Source organism: Solanum pennellii, chromosome 2 (assembly GCF_001406875.1).
Source record: "Solanum pennellii chromosome 2, SPENNV200".
Lineage (NCBI taxonomy): Eukaryota > Viridiplantae > Streptophyta > Magnoliopsida > Solanales > Solanaceae > Solanum > Solanum pennellii.
Window position 1 is genome coordinate 27,626,520 of NC_028638.1, and position 22,552 is coordinate 27,649,071.

Sequence of the window (22,552 nt, forward strand, 5' to 3'; positions counted from 1 at the left end):
AGATATGGAACCTTTTCATGTACTCCTTTATTGAAATAATCTATGAGAACAAACTCTATCACCGAGTGAATATGCTCAGGAAGTTGCTCTAACTAAGATGACTTTAGAGAACAAAGAAACATCGATATTCCTTAACCATGTGCCTACATGGATGTGTCCTAGTTCTACCCTTGGCAATTAGAACACCCTCTATCGGAGTAGGTTCATGACTTCGGATTCCATGTATAGCTAGTATGGACTATGTTGGTTATTACCTATTCTTATCATATGGCATACCTACTAGTGTTGGAGAAGTTCTATGAAGGTTAGGTGGTGGTATGGAACGCTATCGAGATATTGCACGAATAGGCTTTGACGATGTTAGTTAGTGAGTCCCTAGAACTTCTTCAAGACCATTACTTGAATGTCCTTATTTGAATGATGCTTACATGAACTAGTGAAGATAATGAATTAAGATAGAAAGTATGTTAATGAATAAGTACTAGTCTAGAGTAGCTTTAAGGATTGCCTAGTTAAGATGTGAAGGGGGCATAGGAATGGTCTCTTCATGTCTTAACTAAGGAAGTCATAAGAATAACTCTAGATAGGAAATATGTCACATCCGAGAAGCACTCCCTAGAAATAACATGGCGTACTTGACCTCTCGGATGTCTCATACAAGCACATAGTTATCATTCATCGCATTGACATAGTAAATTTAACGGAAAATTTAGAACTTTTCATAGAACATTATATGCTAGAAACTTTACTTCATATATATACATATACATATACATATATATATATATATAACATAAGTCGTAATACATATTTAGACCCTAAGTCTCTTTGACATCTTAGACTTTACAACTTTAGAATACATTAGGGACACGACCCTTAAGACACATTACATAACTATACAATATTGAGAACTTTAAAGTAAAGACATAAGTAAGAGATCCTTTAACTTAAGGATTCCTTTCATTGAGCTTGGGGAATCATCTATCAAGCTCTTCACCATTCAAGACATCCTTTAAGCATCCATAACCTACACTTTGTATAAAAAGTAGAGAAGAATGGTATTAGTACAAGAATGCACTAAGTATGGCAACCATGCAAAAACATGTATTTAAAAGGGACATTTTCTTGAAATCATACTTCATGCCTTTTTTAGTAAATCCTTATAAAACCTTTAAACAATAGCATTTACATCATTTTCATACTTCATAGAAACATAATCAAAGGCCAAACCTCATATAAAAGCACATATATAATTTAAGTCCCATTTGAGGTCACTTTACAGTGAGCTCATTCTTCTTAAAAGTGAACTTCTAGTCATTATGCACATACGCTTATTTTACTTCACATAGAACCTTATAAAACCTAACTCATGCCCCCAATCTAAGTATACTAGTGAAATGTACATGTAAGGCCCCATAACCTCACACATACTTAATAAACATATTATGAGACCACAAGCCTTTACATCCAAGTCATATATCAACAGAGTAAGAGGAGACAACTTCATTTATGTCAATTCAAGACCTTCACCATATAGTCATTTAGACCAACATAATGAATATAAGAATAAGATCACATCATGTAGATTCATACCATGCACATCTTCATAAAAAATAGACCAATACTACAAATTCATACATAATGAACATATACATAGTGACATGCATTAGAACACCTTCCTAGAACTTCCTAAGGAGAATACTTGTGCAATGTCTAGATGGGTTCATTACTTCCACATATCCTAAGTAACCTCCCTTAAGTCATTCTAGTTAGGGTCCTAGTCATTTACTTCCATTGTCCATTTTACTTTAGGGAAACTATAGCCTTAACCGATATAGACCATGTGATGCTAAACATGGAATCCGATATCATAAAACCCCACACCGAAAGAGGGTGGTATACCGGCCAAAGTAGAACCAAACATAACATAGCTTTCTAGGTGGATACACTAGCTAATATCCTATGGTGGAAAAATAGTTTATGGAACATGGGGGAAATCATGGAAATGTCAACTCTACACCCTTTGTTGGGTGATGAGGCTATCCACCCCGTGAGGATAGTAGTGAACCATACCTTTCATATGTGGGAAAGTGTCACCCCCTCATCTAAAAGTTCACTCTGTGCTAATATAAGTTCCCTTTATTGAAAAAGTCTTTATTATAATTTTTTTAATAAAACATATGCTTAGGATGTTTTCTCCCATATGCTTATAACATATTAAAGGACCTATCTAGTTTTAGAGTATTCTTTGGCACACCTTTCAAGGCCCCTCTATTAACTAGATCATCTTTCATGTTTGTGAGTGTATGCATATATGTGAGAAAACCTTTCACATAATACATTAAGTCACTCATGTTCATATATACATATCGTATAGAAACCAAAAGTAGAACTATTCTATCAAGGTACACATGTGCATTGCATAGGCAAAGTCCCATACCTTTGCCCATATTAGTAGACATATCAATTCATCCTAGTAAGGAATACATAACCTAATTCACATACATATACTTTACATGCATAGTAGTAGACACTAGTGAATATGAGAACAACCTTTTATTAGACACTATGAACATTGACTACATTGTAAGCATGCATAATGTGTGAATGTGTGTGTACATTTGTCAACATGATCACATAATGGCTATCAACAACTCATTGAGGCAACCACCCTCTTAGACCACATTACACTTTCAAGTATAGACCACACAACACAGACAAGACAATCTTCATATTATACTTTAAGGCTCCTTGACATTAGCTATTCACACATTTACATAGGTATACATGGGTAGGGGTCACCAATCCTTAACAATTAATTAATGGCATAACCTACACATGATATTACCTAGCCCTTTACATGCTCATAACAATAGTAACATAACCTAGATTCACAACTCAAGTAGAAGACTAGGCAAAAGTTACACATAAAGTGATCATCATAACCACTTATTCATAAAATCATCAATTTGCCTTCAAGGGCATGGTAAACAAATATATAATGACAGTAAAGTAAACACCACCATCATAATTGGACCATACCACACAATGCCATACAAGGCTTCATCGGCATTACTATAGAGAAGTAGAAGAGTAGAAGAGTAGAGGAAATAAGCATTATTACCAACTTCTCAAACTTTGATCATCATTTATCAATACACCTTGTTTAGAAACCATTCATATATAGGTCAGTATCTATATGTACTTTAATCATAAAAGAAACCATGTACAAGTCACTACAAGATTATTCTATAACATAATAAAAGGCATCCCATATGTACTAGAAGGTAGAGAGTCCTAGAGCATCAACTAACCTCCCTACTTTAGTTCATCAATCATCAAGTATCAATAATATATATTTAGGGCAGTATATAAATAGATATAAATCAAATCTAAATCATGCTTCATCTACCCTAAAATTAAGATCACATAAGGTTCATTACAACATTCAAATTGTAGACTAGAAGAACCTAGATCAATTCATGCCAAGATATCTTTTATTTGATCATCAAGAATTCATACCCACAATCCATTAATATCATCAATATAAAGTAGTAGATAAGGGCAACCACTACCATTGCTATAACCTTTGGATCACAATGAACATGCTATTTAATACATCAATGGAAAGTAGAAGAATCATAGGCTAACCAACATTGATAAACATGAATCAGTTATGTACAATTCATAAATAATATCCAATTAATACAGCAGATACAACCATCCCTACACAATCGAATTCTCCATTAAATCATCAAAAGACCAACGTTACAGTGAATCATGGAAAACTAGGCTAAGCATGTTGAAATCTTTATACACTGATCCACATGGATTACTCAACATCAATTCACGTAAATAACAGTAGATTTTACCACTTCAACATAATAGAATCATAATTCAATCAAGAACAAGCCATGATCATAATGTTCATGCAAGGGCTAACACGATTTTGGAAGGGAACATGGGTTCATCATGCAATTGGAGTAAAATCAGGTTGAAACCATTACATTAAAATCAATTAATAATTATCTAACCCTTAAAACATTTTGAGAAAGAACCCGTGGCTAGATTGAAAGATTGGAGGATTGGTCATAAAATCTCTTTGAAAACTTTGAGAACTACTCTCCAAGTGAAAGGTTACTTAGAGATGAAGGATCACCATACCTTTGTCTAGTTGAAAACATCTAAAACATGATGATTTATCCACGGAAATCCAAGCTCCAATCAGTGCTTGAGCTTCACCTACAATGGTGGTTTCTAGAGAGAATATTTTGGAGGGAAAGGTTTAATTTGTGTGAGTTGGTTTTGGGAATGTTAAGTTCACGTGTTAGCTGACTTATATACACCCAAAAGTATCTAAAAAAAACTATTAGATTAAGGTTAGGACGTGGGGTGAATTTCCCATTCACTCCTTAAATATAACAGACGCAGGCACCAGCTGACAGGCCACCATCGATGAAGCAATCGGTTGGCCGTAGGTCAGTCTACTGGTCGTCCTTTGGCTTCCATCGATTGTTCCTTGGACAAATTTTGGCTTGAGACCTTCCCAAGATAATTAAAAATCATTATACCTCACCAACGGGACGTTGGTTGACCAACTGTCCATCGTTTGGTCCGTCGATTGACACTGTCAAGGTAGTGTCTCGACCAGCCCTCGATCCTTTTTGTGGGCCCTTTTGCGAGGCCCATTAGAAGTCGTACCCGAAAGTTTTCCAACGTAAATACAACTCTTAAAAAGTTTAAGACCTTCCACATAAGTTAACCCAAAACAAACACCTACAAGTCGTCCAAACAGGCTGCGGCCCATCAAGAAACATGTTGAGCGTCTTAAGGTCTATCTTTCGAACGCCTTGGACGTTCTTGGTCGTTTGACCTCCAAACTTCTCAAAACTCCATATAACATCGTTAAAAATCATTATAACTCATTTAAATTCTTTACAATCAAATGACATACAATTATAAACATGCATAGACATATGAGGCACATAGGTAACTAGTCATCGAACGTCTTGGTCGTCCCTTGACGTTTGACTTCCAAATCACCTCAAACTTTACACACTTCTTCTAAACCATATTGTAAGACATTTTAGGAACTTATAACCTTAATACAAGAATGTTAGGTTCTATACACCCTATCTCCTTTTGGGGGTCTTGCAAAATATTGATTAATGAAGTGAGAATGATCTTATCCTAGGCAGTCTAAAGGATGTCTTAGGTGTGTGTGAAAGGATTGTATGGGTGGTAGCTTCATAACTTACTTAAGTGATCCTTAGAATCACCTTTGGTAGGAGTATCTCATCTTTATGTGTTTTAATATGTTCTTAATGTTATATTGTGATATGTGAATTATGGGTGAACTTATAGTGAAGTCATTGTAAGCTTACTGTAGGTTTAGTGTAGTATTCTAATAAATTGAATATAATTGGTAATGTGTTCTAATTGTGATGTTTGGTGTTTAAATGTGATTCTCATACTTATGCTATGAAGTTTTAATAAAAAAGAGCATATTTCTCATAAATGTATGTTTCATGCATTATGCCATAATTAGTACATCCATTGTACTAATTCCATTATTTTTTGTCTATCTCTAAAGGTTTGGCTACCAGGTGAGAGGTGACTTGAAGCAATATCGGAAACTAGGACTCTTCCAAGAAAAAATTGAAGTAAGTCCTCACTTGACTCAAGGGTATTACTATCTTTAGAATTCTTTTATTTTTTAGTATTGTAATAGACTACGTAATTCTATATTTCGTATTGTATGGTCGTGTCCCAAATATTCTTGAGTCTATGATTGGCATATTTTGAGACTTACTATTTTCCTGTGGATTTCTATAAAAGATGTTTTACACATATTTCGTGTGAAAAGTTTTATTTCCGCACTACTTTTCATACATCCATGCAATGAATGATGTCAAAAGTCTTGTACAAGACCACTGAGATGTCAAGTAAGCCATGTCATACTCCTAGAGCGCCATATTTTCTAGGGTGGACTCTCTGGATGTGACAAAGTTGGTATCAGAGCATAGGTTATGAAAGTAGTCTTAGGAATTGACACACCATGGAAATTCCATGACCTATACTAGAGCCTTATATGTTGAGTAATGATGATTTTAGACCTAAATAAATGTAAATAATTTGTTTGAGAAGTATTGGTACCATAGCATTGAAGAAATGTCTTAACGTCCGGAAACTAGCGAAATTGAACTAGTTAACGGCTATGTTTTTTGAAGGCTTAGGAGGATCATATGAAGTACAAAACTTGTAAAAAGACTTTAAATAAGTAAATTGTATTGTATATGGTCAAAATGTACATTCACGACACCCCAAGGACCACGTGAAGGGTCCTTCGGAAGGACCCAAACATGGGCGAGCAGGCTGCCAAAGCAGCGAGCGAGCAGCCAAGAATCTGGTGGCTGCTACGCGAGGCACAGCCAACAAGGGAAGATTCAAACATGGCCTCGCTATGTGGGTCCTACACGAGGTCCACTTCCTCAACCCGGATTTCAAAATAAATCATGAAATTAACCCTGCAACGCTAAGCCACTTCCCGAATTCATAAAAGTCGTATTTTAAATATTTTGACTTCACCAAAAGACTCATTTAAATGAGGGGTCTTTTGGGTAATTTAATGGGTGACCATCTAAGGTATTGGGTTCAGTTTTTGGTCAATTTTAAAACCCAAATCAAGTCACAAAAGTTGAAATCAAAAATCACCCACATCTCTCTCAAATTCTCTTTTCCTCCAAGCCTTCATTTAAGACCAATTGATCTCTACAAAGAAGATCAAGACTTAAAGTTTCCAACTCAATTTCATGGCTTTATCATCTTTAAGGTATGGTTTCTTTAACTGTTGGGATCCTTTTTCCCAAGAGGTCCCTCCAAAAGATGTTTTATAAATCCACCAAATATAGGTTTTTCTTCTACACATGGGTCTTCTTTGAAAAACAAATTTATGAATCAATTGTGATAAATTATGATTAATTAATTTTGTTTTAAGTATATATTGAATTGATGATTTCCAGATTTCCCTAGACCCATGTCTTTCCCCCAATTTCATGAAAACCTTGAATTGATATGGTGAATTGTGAAGATTATGACTATGTAAATTGACTACATTATTGTTTATTATGTTATTGCTTCTAGAATTTACTTTGTTTATGTAATTGGTTATGTATTCTTGGTAATGGAAGTATGAAGGATCTTGGAAGAGAAATGAGGTATGTTGATTGGTTCTTCTTGGATTCAATTATGAATTATGAGTTACTTATATAGTAATTTCTTCTAGGTCTAACGTGTGGTTGTGATGTTGATGCTAAGTATTCATCATCCCTAACCCTAGATTGTTTAATTGGTTATGAATTATGCAAATATGTTATGGTATCATTATTATATGATTGAAATTAGTTTCTCGTGGTTATAATAAAGTTTTAAGTGAAAGGTTTACTCACTTATGAAGTGGGGTCTAAAGTGAAAGGATTGTTCTCACTTGTGATGACCTATGCACTAGATATGATAAGATGTTTACATAGGGGTCTAGAAGAGAATAATGTGAACTTGTATGATGAAATAATATGATTACTAAAGGGAATAATTTCTTAGCCCCGAAAGGGCATGTAAATGAGATAGAGGTCTCACGTTTAGCAAGTCTGGCCTCCCACATGGGTTTCCTCACGTTAGTAAGTCCGGATTCCTATGTTATGTGTTGTCTCATGAGATGGAAACCTCCACGTTAGTAAATCAAGCAACAATCTCCTTTGATCCCTAACTAAGTGCCAATATAGGACTCTATCTTAGTGTATCCACCTAGATAGCTACGCACAAATGGTTACACCAAGTGTTAACCCTCTTTTTTCGGTGTGGGAGTAGAACACCGGATTCCATGTAGCTCACATGGTCTCATGTAGATTATTGCACTTCTTTCTCTAATGTAAAAGTAAATGAAGAATTTAAGTATGGGAACTCTTATTAGGGTTGTCTTGAAGGCTACTACATAGGGTGAGGGAGGGTATGGGACTTCTCTTACTCGTTGCACATTTGGGATCCTAAGGGATGGTTCTATTAGTGTTCTCTTATGATTATGACTTTGATTATGATTATTTTGATAGTCTATGAGTAGTATTCATGTATTAATTATGTTATGATGAATTATGAGACTATGTTGTTAGTATGAAGTTGGTTGCTTAATGTGATATTTAGCCTTGGATAAGATTATGGGATCCTAGGCATTTCAAAAGTATTTCTTAGGTGATCTAGTGTTGGGTTACTACTATGTTGAATTGACTTATTAAGATTTTATATATGTATGCTGAGATAAACTGATAGAAAGCATGATTGTGACCAAAATGTCCTTTTATCATGCATTGTTGATTTTTGTGCATAGCAGTCATACTTAGTACATGTGGTTTGTAGTAACCCATTTCTATCCCTTTTTCCCAAACATTTTAGGTTCGGACCATTGAGGAGATTAGTGGTCATTCGAGAAGAAGACTTGGATCTTTCCTAAGTTAATTGGTGAGTCCTCATGAGTTCTGAGGATAGAGCCACTCATCAATCCTTATTAGTTTGGACTATGTTTTGAGATAATTATTCCATTTTCATGTTGATTTCATTGTAGCCTATATGGGCATATTGTAAAAGACTAAGGGTTATGCTTAGACTACTGTGATTTATACTCCTGTGTATGGTTTAATGTGAGACAATGTAATAGAGTAAATTCATGTATGTTGATTATGTGTCTATACGAGAAGCCTAAGTAAGCTTCATATGCGAGAGGTCCATGTAAACCTCATGAAGTAGATGTAGATGAAAAGTTTTAAATTTCCCCGCATTTTTGACCTATGATGTGCCATGATGTATGCTAAGGGATTGTGTTAGTCCTCTCAGAGAACGATGATGCCGATTACACCTACGGGGTACTTTGGGTCATAACATGAATCAAAAATTCACATAAATCCACGTCTAGTAGAGTCTTGTTCATTGGTGTGAGTCGCGACACATCTATGGGCGAGAGGCTATAGGACGATAGAGTTTCCCTTCTTTATATACTCTTGTGTCGTGCCATAGAGTAAAAAGTTATGAGTGTCTTTCTTAATGATTTTCTTTGTGTTTATAGGAAGATGACTACTATAAGGATGGCCGCTAGAAGGTTGGAAGAGGGAAGGGTGAATGACGAAATTCCTCAAGATGAACAAGTTGAGCAAGTTCTTCAAGGTTCTTAAGGTCATAGAAATGCTCAAGTTCCTATTGTGGAAGAAGGTAATGATATTCTGGTGGTTCCCCTAGACATGACTAATGGGGAGATTAGAGAGGCTTTACTTGATTTAGCCTGTGCCATGACTACTCATGTAAATAGGGGTGTTGAACCTAGAGTGAATGCTATGCAAAGCACTATGACCTATAAATTTTGAGATTTTGTGAGGATGAATCCTCCTATCTTTCTTGACTCTAAGGTGGGAGAGGATTCCCAAAAGTTTCTAGATGGTGTTTATAAGGTGTTGAGCGCCATGGGGGTGACTCCTAGGGAGAAAGCGGAGTTAGCTTCGTACCAATGGAGGGAGCTTTCTCAAGTGTGGTACACTCAATGGAAAGATGATAGGTCGGTTGAGTCGGTCCCATAGAGTGGGAATAGTTTAAAGAGTCTTTCTTAGAAAAGTATTTTCCCAGTGAGAGGAGGGAGGTGAAGGTTGAAGAGTTCATTAATCTCAAACAAGAAAATATGAGTGTTGAAGAGTATTTCTTGAAGTTCACTATGTTGTCAGGTATGCTCCATCCTTGGTGTCTAACCCTAGGGATGATATGACTAGGTTCATGACCGGTGTTACCGACCTTGTAAAAGAAGAGTGTCTTACGGCCATGCTCCACAATAACATGAACTTGTCTTGGATTATTTTGTATGCTTAATCCATTGAGGAGTCCAAACTTAGTATGATTTCTAGAAATTTGAAGACGGGTGGATCAAGTGAGCAAAACCAACCTAGGTTCAAGAAGAATGCCCAATTCAAAATGAACCTAGGGATCCTAAGGTCAAACTTGAGAAGAGTAGTGGTTCCCGAAGTGGTATGCCTACTTGTGCTACTTGTGGGAAAAAGCACTATGGAAATTTCTAATGGGTACCGGAAATTGCATTGGTTGTGGTAAGGATGGACACAAAGTGATGGATTGTCCTACTATTGCGTCTGGACGAAAAGAAGGTAAGCAAGTTCCTCCAAGTGTTCCGGGTGATAATGTTCCTAGGAAGGCTCGTTTCTATGAACTCCGGGCTAGGGGATCAAAGCTAGATGAGGATGAGGATGTTGGTAAGTTATAAATTCTATGTTTAGTTGTTATGAGTTTCTTCTATGTGGGGGAGTATGGTAAGTAGTGGGGTTTTGATTTATTGTCTCTTCTCTTCTATTCAACTCAAGCTTGAGAGTTAGAAAGTCATAGTTGCATGCTGCATGTTGCATGTTGCATTGTGTTTAGGAGTCTTGATGGAATTGAATTTCATTGATCCTTACATTGTATTTTTAATGAAGTTATGATTTTGTGGTAAATTGAGTTTATATGGTTTTGTCTATTATATTATCATGGTTTTATCATAAATGCGTAAATGTTGCATTTTTGAAAACTTTGGACATGTTCACTGTAAGGAAATTTATAGTTACCGTAAAGATTTTGGAAATTTTGACTAAATTGATCTTTTGTTGAAAATGGTTATAATGTGTATATAATTGATGTATAAAACCATGATAATTAACGTAGAAGGAGTTCTTGCTATTTGAAATGAAGAATGTGAGTCTTATGACATAATGAGTCGTAGAATAGTTTCTATCCTCTTGTTGTATTTTGAGTCTCTTAAAGTATGCGAAATTGGTGTTCCTCCTAAATTTTGTATTGTGTATTGTGTGGTATATTTATGTGCTTCTAGTCTTGAGTGTCTATTCTCTTGATAGTGCCAAAAAGGAAGCAAGTGTCATTCAAGGACGAATGTTATCCAAGTGGGGGAGAATGTAACACCGCTAAAATGACATAGGTGAAACTAGAGCCTAACACTTGTGTCTTGATGTTTTGAACTCCTAAAATGGTTTAAAATTAGGTTAGTAGGCATTGTTTAAAGTTTCATGAAGTTTGGAGATCAAACGTCCAAGAACGTCCATGACATTCGAAAGGTTTGCCTTGAAACGTCCTTGTGTGTCTTGTTTCATCGAGTTTTACGTGTTCATTTTGTATGAAATTTATGCGAGAGGTCCTTGATGTGTATATGATTGTATTCAAGTTGGGAACGTCCGGGTAAAACTTCCCAAGGACCAACCAAGGGTCCTTGAGGAAGGACCCAACTTGTAAGCAAAACTGCCAAAACCAGCCCCAAACGACGGAGGCAATCGACGCCCAGTAGGCTGATCGACGCCTCGTCGATGAGGGTCGTAGGTTGGCACTTGGTGGTGGGGCCTTAATCCTCCAATTGGGAGTCTCTGACCAAGATGAAGGTTTCCAGTATGGCCCACTATCTGGTCGACGCCCCGTTGATGGGCCACCGTTAATTGGGTCTGCGATTCTGGAAGGCTCACTGTTAAGTGTAAGGGTAAATTGGAAAATTCACCCCATGTCCAAAAAAATAAATGGGAGGTTTCCAAGGGTTTTTTCTGAGTATTTCATGTGGGTTTATAAGTCCTAATCACCTAGATGAATTCATTATTCCAAATCAAAACCCAAAATCTCTAAGAAACTCTCTAAAACTCCATTGAATCCAAAACTCAAGATAGAGCTTGGTTTGAAGATTCTTGTTAATTTCTCCATAAATTCTTCATAAAATTCTTGGTATAGAATCAATTGAGGTATGGTGTTCATCCTTGAATCTTATTTCTTCAAGGAGCCAAACTTCAATGTGATTTCCAAAGTCTTTCAAAGATCAAATTGACCTATTTTGATATCTATCCATGGGTTCTTGCATAAAACATTTTGAATCATTGTATATTGATTGAATTGATGTTAATTTAATTATTTCAACCTAAAAACTCTATGGACCCATGTAATTCATGAAACCCTAGTTTTTTACTATGTTATGGGTGATTTGATTATGTCTCAATGCCATTGAAATATTGTGTAGTTTGATTAGGGCTATTGAATTATGAAAGAATCATGCAAGAACTATAAGTAGGATGCCCTAATTTAATTAATTCATATTGTGTTATCTTTGATTCATTGTATATTGTAATCGATGGGTTGAATTATAAATTATGGCTATTAGTAAGAGCCTTGGTATGTTGTGTTAGATGAATTAGCTATGGATTGAAGTTGTGAGACTGGGTTAATGGTATGTTGACCTAACATTATATATATTGTGTAGTATAGGTCTTAGGTTAGAATGATGTTTGGTATGGTCCACTTATGGTGGCGATGCTTATGTGCTATACTTGTGAACAATGTGGTCTTGTCGGCATTACTTTATGAATTGTCAATCAATGTGGCCTCATCGGCATTATTTTATGTATTATAGCTTTATCATGTTATAACTTAATTATGTGAGTATTGTGAAGGCCTTTATGACTATCTGTTTATGTGAAGTCAAAGCATGAGTTCTCTTAGTTGATGATATGAATCTCTAGTAGACTATAGTGGAGTCATTATGTGTATTAACTTACGTTGAAGTATGATGTTTCTTGGTAGATTGTATGATACTTGTAATACTTATATTGATGATGTTATAATAGTGAATAGGGTGACCTATATATGACTTGGTTTTCCCTAGGTGTTGTAGAATAGTATGCTATGTGTATGGTATTGTGAAGTATGTGTGTGTCTTCTTTTGGTAGATTGTGTCCCTTACTTGATGCATGTACAACGTGAATATGACTTCTTGACTTATTATGATAAATATCCTTAGTATTCTATGTGTGATTGACATGTGACCTTGAACGTAGCTAAGAAGGTACTTTATGTGGAACCTTCATCCTAGATGTAAGGTTATCATATCCTTGAAGTTGAAATTCGTAATGGTATCCTTCTTGTGTGAATGGTGGACTTTAGGTTGGTTGGATAGAACGACTTGAAACCATCCTTGGGAAAGTCATTGAGTTATCCTCTTGACCATTGTAGGTAACCGTAGTGGACCCTCTTTGTTAAGGTGTAATGTGATTGGGTTATGAACTAGATATGGAACCTTTTCATGTATTCCTTTATTGAAATAATCTATGAGAACAAAGGCTAGCACCGACTGAGTATGTTTGGAAAATTGCTCTGACTAAGATCACTTATACTCCCCAAAAAATTATCTCGTTATTTTATTTAATTAAGATAAAGAATATACTTTAAATATTTCTATTTCATACTTAGAATCTTAATAAACTTACAACTTTAATCTAAAAGTATATCTGCATTTGAGTTGGGTTTATCAACAAAAAATATATATTGAAATAATTTTTGAAAAAACAATTAAAAGATTATGGTTTAAAAGTTAAATTTAATACTAAATAGTTTTTGAGGATACAATTTTCCCGCTTCGAGAGTTATATGCTAAATGGAAAAAAAATGAGAGTAATGAATAAGTCTGATCAATAGCTATTATTGTTGGTTTTTTATTATTCAATGATATATGCCTTTTATTTGATGTGGCTATTGAATTGCAGGTGGGGAAATATTTCTTCATAATTTAAATCCCAAAAGTTATATTTATTAAGGCTTGTTAGTGAAAAATCTTACAAGATAATAAAATTGTAAGATTACAATTGAAAATAAAATGAAGAAATAAATCTCTTCAGGCTGAGGCGCGGATATGTCGCTCTCTTTAAGAAGATTCAAGTCCACTGCAGCAAATGTTTTCACCGGTCCAGCAGTAGTCCTCTTTGACTTGTCCCCTCCAGGATACAACAGCCTTCACAAAGTATAACTCAACAACTCTGGACAAGAGTTGATTTCAAAGCTCCATAAATAAAACACCTTTCTTCAACTAATCAAAACTTTCTTGTTGACTAACTTTTTTATTTTTCAAAGTAGAAGTAGAAGAACTAGGTAGTGACAAAATATTTTGTTCAATTCTTTGACCCCCACTATTTTTAGTATCAAAAGGAAATTTATTTTCATGAGAAATAGCATCACCTGAATCTATCACAATATTATCTTCAAGATTAAAAAATTTATAGGTTGTACTATTTTAAGCATAACCAAGAAACACAAGTAGTAATTTTCTTACCCAACTTTGTAATCATGAGATCCATTAGCCTCACAAAGGCTAGACAATCCCAAACTCTTAGATATCCCAAACTTGGGTTGTAACCTTTTCACAATTCAAAAGGTGTCAATTTAGACTTTTTATGAGGCACACGATTCAACACATAACAAGCAGTTAAGATAGCTTCACCCAAAAAACTTAAAGGTGCATGTGACTCAATAAGCATGACATTAGTCAATTCAACCAAAATTCTCTTTTTCCTTTCTGCTACTCCATTAGATGAAGTAGAGTAAGGAGGAGTAGTTTCATGAATTATTCTCAATGATCTAACAAAATAATAAAACTCATTTGATTCATAATCATGTCCTCTATCACTTCTAATTCTTTATATTTTTCTTCCAAACTGATTTTCAACCTTATGGAGATAAGTTTTGAAATTTTCAAAAGCATCACTTTTATTTTTCATCAAGTAAACATATGTTAACTTAGAAAAATCATCAATGAAAGTGAGAAAATATGTATTACCTCCACGAGTTAGAATTCCACCAAGTTCACAAATATCAGTATGAACTAATTCTAATAAATCAGTTTTTCTTTCAACTTGAAAATAAGGCCTTTTAGTGATCTTGGCTTTACTACAAGCCTCACACTTTTCAAAATTCTTTTTAACCATTGGAATTAATCCTAAACTACTCATCATTCCAACATAACGATCATTAATATGACATAAACGAGCATGCCAAAAGTTAGTAAAAGAAAGCATATAAACAAAAGTAAAAGTTTTATTCATTTCAACATTCAGCTTAAACATCTCATAACATGCATACCCCTTCCCCATAAAAATATCTTTCTTCACATTACATATTGATCAGATTCAATAATCTGTTTAAAGTCTGCTTTATTAAGAAGAAAACTAGAAATCAAATTTTTTCTCATAGAAGGAGTATAAAGTACATTTTTCAATATTAATACCCTTCCAGAAGTAAAACACAATTTAACATCTCCCTATCCAAGCACTTGAGTAGTGTGAGCATTACCAAGCATGATGGTCTTGGGCTCCTCAAAATGAGTATATTTTTTAAACCAGTCTTTGTCATAATAGACATTACGGTTTGCACCAGAATCAGCCCACCATCCATCAACATTCTCAATCATGTTTATGTCGGTAATCACCGCCACAAAAGGTTCTTCGGTAACGTTCGTCTGAGGATTAGGACCACATTTCTGGAATCTACAAAATCGAGAAATATGTCCACTCTTGCCACAAACAAATCATGGTCCCTTTTCTTGAACTTGTTGATTTTGTGCTTGGTGATTTTCACTATTATTTTTTTTGGGATGTCTACCATTGTTTTTCTTGAATTTTTTCTTCTTAGACTTCAAAGAAGTATTTTTGTGAGTTTCAGGAGTAGCATTATTCGAAGTAATTAAATTTATATTCGATGTGATGTTGTTCTCTTCTGTTTGTAAAAGTGCATCTTGGCCCTTTGCTTCTTCTTCCATGCGGATTTTCACTATCAAGGTTTCAAGAGAAGTTTCCTTTTGTTTGTGGCGCATAGTTTTTCAAAATTTCTTCCAAGAAGATGGAAGTTTATCCACTATGCCACAAATAATAAGGTTATCTCCAATTTTAACCTCTTCAGACTTAAGCTCTCCAACGATCATCATAAAGTTTTGAGCTTGGTCTACCACTGATTTGTTGTCCACCATTTGAAAATGAAAAAATCTACTAGCCGCATATTTTTTCGCTCCAGCCTCTTCGGTATCATACTTACTCTGCAATTCTTTCTAAATTTTCTTTATAGTAGAGTAAGTTCTATCATAATAATCATAATAATTATCAGATAGACAATTAAGAAGATAATACCGACACTTATAGGAATCACTATCATACTTTTCCACTTTCTTTAGATGAGAAATAGTTTCATCATCATTCATAGAGGTGATGTCTTCTTTTTTAGGATTCTTCTCAGTTAACACATAAGAAACATTGAGAAGACTTAACTAGAAAAGTATTTTATCCTTCCATCTCTTAAAATGGTTACCATTGGACCGAAATGGCTTGCTAAGGTCTCCATCTTGACACCCGCAGTTTTTTCAATTATAGTCACTTTCAATCTCCGTAAAAATTATTGGTGTAATATACACAAATATAAAATATTACAGTTGAAATAAAATGAACAAAAATGAATATATTAATCTTTAGGCTGAGGCACGGATATCTCGCTTCTTTAAGAAGATTCAAGCCCACTGCGGCATAATCTACACCGATCCAGCAGTATAACTCTTACTTGTTCCCTCCAGGATACAACAGCCCAACAACAGCGTATAACTCAAACAACTCCGGATTAGTTGAAGAGTCCAAAGCCACAAAGGAACACCTCCCTTCAACTAACAAGAACTCTCTTTTTGACTAACTCTTTGTTGTTGTTATTGGCAGAAGGTGGTCAAATATGACAACTAATCCTTTTCATAATTTCTCCATTATTTCTTATAAGCTATGTAACCTATGTAACTCCTAGGTCATTCATCTTCACTATTTACTACACCATTTATCTTCCTATTCATTGCTAGGAGGACTTCTACTAGTATAAATAGTGGTGGTCATCATTTGGTTTGGGACACACAATATACAAGAGAAAAACATAGAGTGAAAGAGTTAGTCAAAAAGAGAGTTCTTGTTAGTTGAAGGGAGGTGTTCTTTTGTGGAGCTTTGGACTCTTCAAATAATCCGGAGTTCTTTGAGTTATACACTGTTGGGCTTTTGTACCCTAGAGGGGACAAGTCAAGAGTTATACTGCTGGATCGGTGTAGATTATGCCGCAGTGGGCTTGAATCTCCTAAAAGAGACCGAGATATCTGTGCCTCAGCCTAAAAATTAATATATTTATTTTTGTTCATTTTATTTCAACTGTAATATTTTATATTTGTATATATTACACCAACAAGTCTCACTTACAAAATCATACTATAATTTGCTACTTGAAATCTTAGTATGAAATTAATGCGTAGTTTACTAAATCAATTCTCGAAAACATCATACGAATTCATTGATACACTTTGAATATTATTACTTATACCATAAGATTTGACATTATTTTAGACCGAGAAAATATTTTTAAATATTATTGATATTACCATTAAGTTAATATGATCACATAAAGAGTAACTATGTATTACTATAACTATTTCAAAAAATAAATTAACAAGTAAATCTATTATTTATAATTTAAAAATTATGACATTTTTCTAAACATGCATACTAGTTATTCTTATACACAAAAATGTATATGCCATAATTAATGTATTTTTGGCAGGGGCCATATATGTGTGTGATGTGTAGTTAAGTGATAGAAGATAAGGAGAGAGAGAGAGAGGGATATGGCAAGCAGAGGTGGAGGTTGGATATCATCAAGAAGCTGCATAAACACTAGTATTCCACAAAGAGATAGTAGTACAAGGATCAGCAAAGGAAATCACTTGTCATTGGTAAATCACAATTATTATTATTATTAATTGTTGTACGTATATTTGTTGTTACTCTTAGACTACTATTTGTGTTGAAGATAACAAAAAGAAGCAAAAAGCCTCTGGTGAGAATTTCTAGCTCAGATGGAAAATGGCATGGAGAATGGAATTCTGATTACATTTTCACACTTAGAGACCTTCAACTTGAAGATTTAGCTGAAGAAAGGGATACTCCAATTTATATTCAACTCTCTATCCACAAGGTATACAAAACACACACACACACACATATATATATAGGTTCCTTTTGATTGACCAACTATACTTTTAATACATAATTCAATGTTGATGAGCAAGCAGCACGCTGGCTTTGGGCTCTCAGTGGATGGAACAATTATCACATCTTTCACCACAAAATGTAGCAACTGTTATTCTCCATACTGCAGAGAGGTACATACAAGTTTTAAAGTTTGGGTATTACCATCAACCAGAGACAACAAAGGATGTGCACATCAACTTCCACTGCTTGGTTGGGATGATCCATCAGTAAGTATGTATGGTTTCTTTTGTTACTTCTTGTTAATCAACTAACAAAAAAAAAAAAAAATTTATCCTCAGGTTATCTATGTCAAACCAGGATTTGAAGCTGACCTTGATTCCTTGATACAAGACACCGTTAGACTTGCTACCTCTGTAAAAGTAACTACTTTTCTTTTGTTTATTATAGGGGAGAAAACAAGTAGATTATCAATATTGCTTCTTTTCTTTTGCAGGAGACTTGTTCAGAATCATGTGAGAAATCTGTACCTAAATTGCAGCGTACGAAACTCTTCCTTATATTTTTATTAATTATAACAAAAAAGTATAATCAATTCATATTTATTTGTTTATAATAATTGCAGCTTTGGGTAAACAAAATGCTGCCTCCATTGATAGGAGGTGGTCCAGATTATTGGAGCTCAAGAAGGAAACTTAACTTTCATCAAAATCTCAATATATATATATATATATATATATATATGCACTGTAAAACCAAACAACATATTACTTTCTCCCTCTCTTCAAACTATTGTCTTCTCATAGCTCAAATGAAAATAAAGGAAAATAAACTGTTTGCTTATTACTTGCTCAAAACACTATTATACAGCATTAGCTTATCACACATAAAACTCCCACAACACAAAAATACTACTGTTAAGCTTTTATATCGTTCAGAGTATCCAAAATATTCCCAAAAAAGACTATATAATAACTTTGTCCGCGAACCAAACAACCCCTTTAACTTTACACGTGAAAAGAGGTACAGACTATAGAGGGGAGAGGGATGGAAGGATGGACAGATAGACTAGACTCATCAAGATGCCATAGGTAAATGAAGTGTATGATACATAAAACAGGCTGCGCTAGCATATTTGAATGTTATTTATCCAACAAAAATGTTACACACTGCCAATTAAAAATCAAATTCTAATACTCTTACTGGCTCTTGAAAGAAATAAATACCAATAATAAATTCAGCAATTTAATATAACGCAGAAGATCTAGGTCATCTCCAAGCCCAATCTATTTGTTCCTCATCATGATTTCTTACCATCCAAGCTCCTTCAGCAATTTCATCAAATAGCTGGCCCCAACCCCAACTCGAAAATCCCAAAAAGAACCACAAGTCATGGATAGACTGGTTTCCTAACCTTAGCTCTTCTATGATAACTACTGTGGCCCTTTGGTCAAGAAAAAATACATTTGGCAGCACTTCCATTGACTGGTTAACTATATACTTTCTGGAAAACGCAACAAAAGGCATTCCACGTTTCATGACAGGGCCACCAAAAGAAAGAGGAGCCTCCTTCAGAAGCTGTACTCCATCTTCAAGTTCATCAAGAGAGTCCCAACTGATATGTTTGTTGACAATCAGACCTTGAAATCCGGTGCTTTGATCCACTTTCACAATAAGTACTTTGGATCCATCAAACGGGTGAACATTTAGAAGCTTCTCTGTAGCAACAAGGATGGAACCAACAACAACACGAGGAGCTGATTTTGCCGAGCTACCAAGAGGAGCTCTTGTTTGGTTGAACTGATCATCTAATGTTGATCCTTCTTGAAGTATAATTTCATGTGGTGAGTTCTTAAATGGAGCCTCTGAATTCATGTTATGATTTATCCCTGGTTCACCTCCAGTCCACAGTATACCTGATGTAGGAAGAGGGAAAGACAAACTTAGAAACATATTTTTAAAAAAAATTAAAAAAGTGTACTATGCAGAATACAAAGATAACTGCGCCAAGAAGCAAATCATCAGAAAAAATTATTGATGATAGGCTTCAACTGCATACAAGTACTCACCATATACTATATGAATAGACTTATTCTTTGCTCATTTTACAGGCAGAAGGGAGGAGGGGTTTGTTGTTCATACTATGGAATTGGTAATAATTTTATCCTTCTGCCTTCGTTGTACAGCATTTACGTCTCTTCAATGTTTGACATGAAATGCAAACCATGACATATGGAATTAGAACAATAGAGGATTGAGTTATATACTTTTCAAGCAAAAGAGAAAACAATCTCAAATTTACTACATTTGCCATTAACTAGCTTTCCTAAACAAGGCTGGGAATTTTTAATAAAATTCTTGAAACTCTGGAACGTGGTTGTTTTAATTATTCCAAAAATCCATTCCACTATATGCCTTGGTGCTTAATTCAAGTGGCAAAAGTTGAGGAATTTATGACTTAGATATCAAGTACGAGCCCTGCGCCATGGCATGTTAGCACCCCATTAGACTACCAACAGTTTACACATGTAACTATTACTTTGGCCCGAGATGGGGTTGTTGTTTATACAGATGCAGGTCTACATAGGGAGAAGGATAAAGAAAGCATTGGAATGGCGGCTATAGATAGTTGTGGTCATTTTTTTGATGCCTTTGGTACCCCTTATTCAATTTGTAGGGAAGGACATAACTGCTGAAGCACTAGCAATTCGGGAAGCTGTGGAAAGAGCACTACAAAAGGGTTGGTCAAAGGTTCACATACTGATGCAAAGAATGTCATACAAATGTTGCAAAAGAATTTGATAACATCTTTGGAAATAGAGACCATTTGCAAGAATGTCTGGCAATAGATGAAGTCTTTTGAAGAAATCGAGGTTATATATATTCCTCGAACATGGAATGTATTAGCTCACAATCTAGCAAAAATTTCTATTTCGTGTATAAATAGGATTGCTTGGGATTCTTCCTTCCGAAGTTGTGTTCTAACGGATGCAATGGTGTCTTATGGACATTTTAAACATATTTTAAAGTAATGCAATAAAGTATTTTCCTGAGAAAAAAAAAATGAAAATGAGTCTGATTAGGGTGATTAAAAACTTTGGGATGAAGATTAAAATTTTGAATTTTTTAAAAGGTCTTCCTTCTTACTTTTGAATTTCAAAAATTAATTTCCTGCCTTTTCTTTACATTTTCATCTTATTTTGTCCTTCTTCTCCTTCTCTCTGCAATTCATCTTCTTTTCTTATTTTACGGACTGTTTTCCGTTGGTCACGAGTGTGGAGAAAATTTGAAAATAACATAAAATTCAAACCTTTGAAAAAAACCCTGCAAATCCAACAAATTGTAGAAGTTGTTGTTGCAACAAATTTCAGTAATTACTGCAACTTCAGAATTTAATGCTACAATTACGAAATTTGTTGCAACTCAACAAATACCGACTTGCTGCACAAACTTTTAATGTTATTTAAACAATTGACTGAAGTTGTTTGATTTTCTGCAGAAGGTGCAGGGACGAAAAGTGAGGCGGAAAGGTGGAGGAGGAGACGGTGCAGATGGAGAGAGCAGAGAATATGGCGGCGGCGGAGGTAGTGGTTGTGGTGGTGGAGGTTGAGGTGATGTCGTGATGATGATGACGGAAGAGGGGGTGAGGGGACGGGGAGGGAGAGGGGGAGACAGGAGCTTTGTGTAAATAACAATATCTGATGACCTTTAAAAATTAGTTCATTAACAATAATCTCGATTGTAAACATTAAAGCTTTTAAAGATTTTTAATATCAGCACCAGAAATCCTATTACAATGCTCTGGTGATGTGCCGACCTTTTCATTTGATAGCCAAAATTATGTGATTGTCCTATCATATTCTAATGTTATTTTCTTTTTTGACAGAAATTTTGTAGTGATATAGCTGACAATAAAAAAGACAAAACTTACAAGGTTAAGTCTAATTAGATGGTAATGATGAATTTAAATTAATTATAGAATATTTTTGTGTGCTAAGCAGTGGCTGATCCAGGATTTCCGTTAGAGAGGTTCGAAAAATAAAAATATAAACGTGTAAATAAGTCTTTCGAAATGGACCCTTTGAATTTTTTTGGGTTATGTTTTTAAAATAAAAAATGCTTGAAAAACAGAACTGATTTTTTTAAACAAATATAAAGTGAAACTATAAAGGAAAAATAAATAAATGTTGTTGCATGGATTCGAACCTGGGGCATGCAGCTTAATATTCAGGAGTCTTACCATTGAGCCATCTATTTTTATTTGTTATTGAGGGGGTTCAAAATATATGCATCTACAGAATACAGAAAATTTACCTTATATATATCGTGTATTTTTGTGCCGAGAGCGTTTGGGTGAAGACCCTGGACCCAACGTGGGTCCGCCCCTGGTGCTAAGAGGTAGTTCAGTAAACCAGGTGGTATTGCTATATACTGCTATAAATTGTAATAAATAAAAAGTATCGCTAAAATTAGTAATTATTTATTAAAAGGTACCTTTTTAAGTAATTTTTCCTATTTTGAATATACTTGAGCACGTCAGAAAAAAATGAAAGAATATTGTATTCTAATCATTCATTCAATTGGGAAGGTATTATACTCGGTTCATTTTATCCCCCTTAAGCACTTCTTTATGCATCTTACCTCCTTCCTACCGCCTCCCC

At 34.8% G+C, this 22,552-nt stretch overlaps 2 protein-coding genes and 1 long non-coding RNA gene across 5 annotated transcripts in view; 2 read left to right on the top strand and 1 right to left on the bottom strand.

Moving 5' to 3' along the window:
* The first annotated feature begins 17,455 nt into the window (after positions 1 to 17,455).
* Positions 17,456 to 18,748, top strand: LOC107011227 (large ribosomal RNA subunit accumulation protein YCED homolog 2, chloroplastic). The gene is made up of 6 exons (XM_015210640.2): positions 17,456 to 17,635; positions 17,713 to 17,877; positions 17,975 to 18,160; positions 18,233 to 18,313; positions 18,388 to 18,433; positions 18,517 to 18,748. Exons 1-6 carry the CDS (start codon positions 17,528 to 17,530, stop codon positions 18,588 to 18,590), a joined length of 660 nt encoding a protein of 219 aa, XP_015066126.1. The 5' UTR covers positions 17,456 to 17,527; the 3' UTR covers positions 18,591 to 18,748.
* A 55-nt stretch (positions 18,749 to 18,803) lies between these two features.
* LOC107011226 overlaps positions 18,804 to 22,552 on the bottom strand; it is a 43,673-nt gene continuing 39,924 nt past the window's right edge. For both annotated transcript variants that reach the window (XM_015210638.2, XM_015210639.2), the window contains exon 8: positions 18,804 to 19,807. In XM_015210638.2, coding sequence (XP_015066124.1) covers positions 19,161 to 19,807 — 647 coding nt within the window. In that variant the 3' untranslated portion in view covers positions 18,804 to 19,160. The remainder of the gene's footprint in view (positions 19,808 to 22,552) is intronic.
* Positions 19,595 to 21,747, top strand: LOC107011228. Of its 2 annotated transcripts, XR_003576272.1 has the most exons (4): positions 19,595 to 19,735; positions 20,003 to 20,043; positions 20,569 to 20,764; positions 21,391 to 21,747. It is a non-coding gene; the product is annotated as an uncharacterized LOC107011228 (long non-coding RNA). The 2 variants fall into 2 exon arrangements; XR_001455849.2 differs by having other exon boundaries at positions 20,003 to 20,764.

Coding starts and splice junctions, on each gene's coding strand:
- LOC107011227 (XM_015210640.2), top strand. CDS start 17,528: ATGGCAAGCAGAGGTGGAGGTTGGATATCATCAAGAAGCTGCATAAAC. Junction 17,878..17,974: donor TTCAACTCTCTATCCACAAG/GTATACAAAACA, acceptor ATGAGCAAGCAG/CACGCTGGCTTTGGGCTCTC. Junction 18,161..18,232: donor TTGGTTGGGATGATCCATCA/GTAAGTATGTAT, acceptor ATTTATCCTCAG/GTTATCTATGTCAAACCAGG.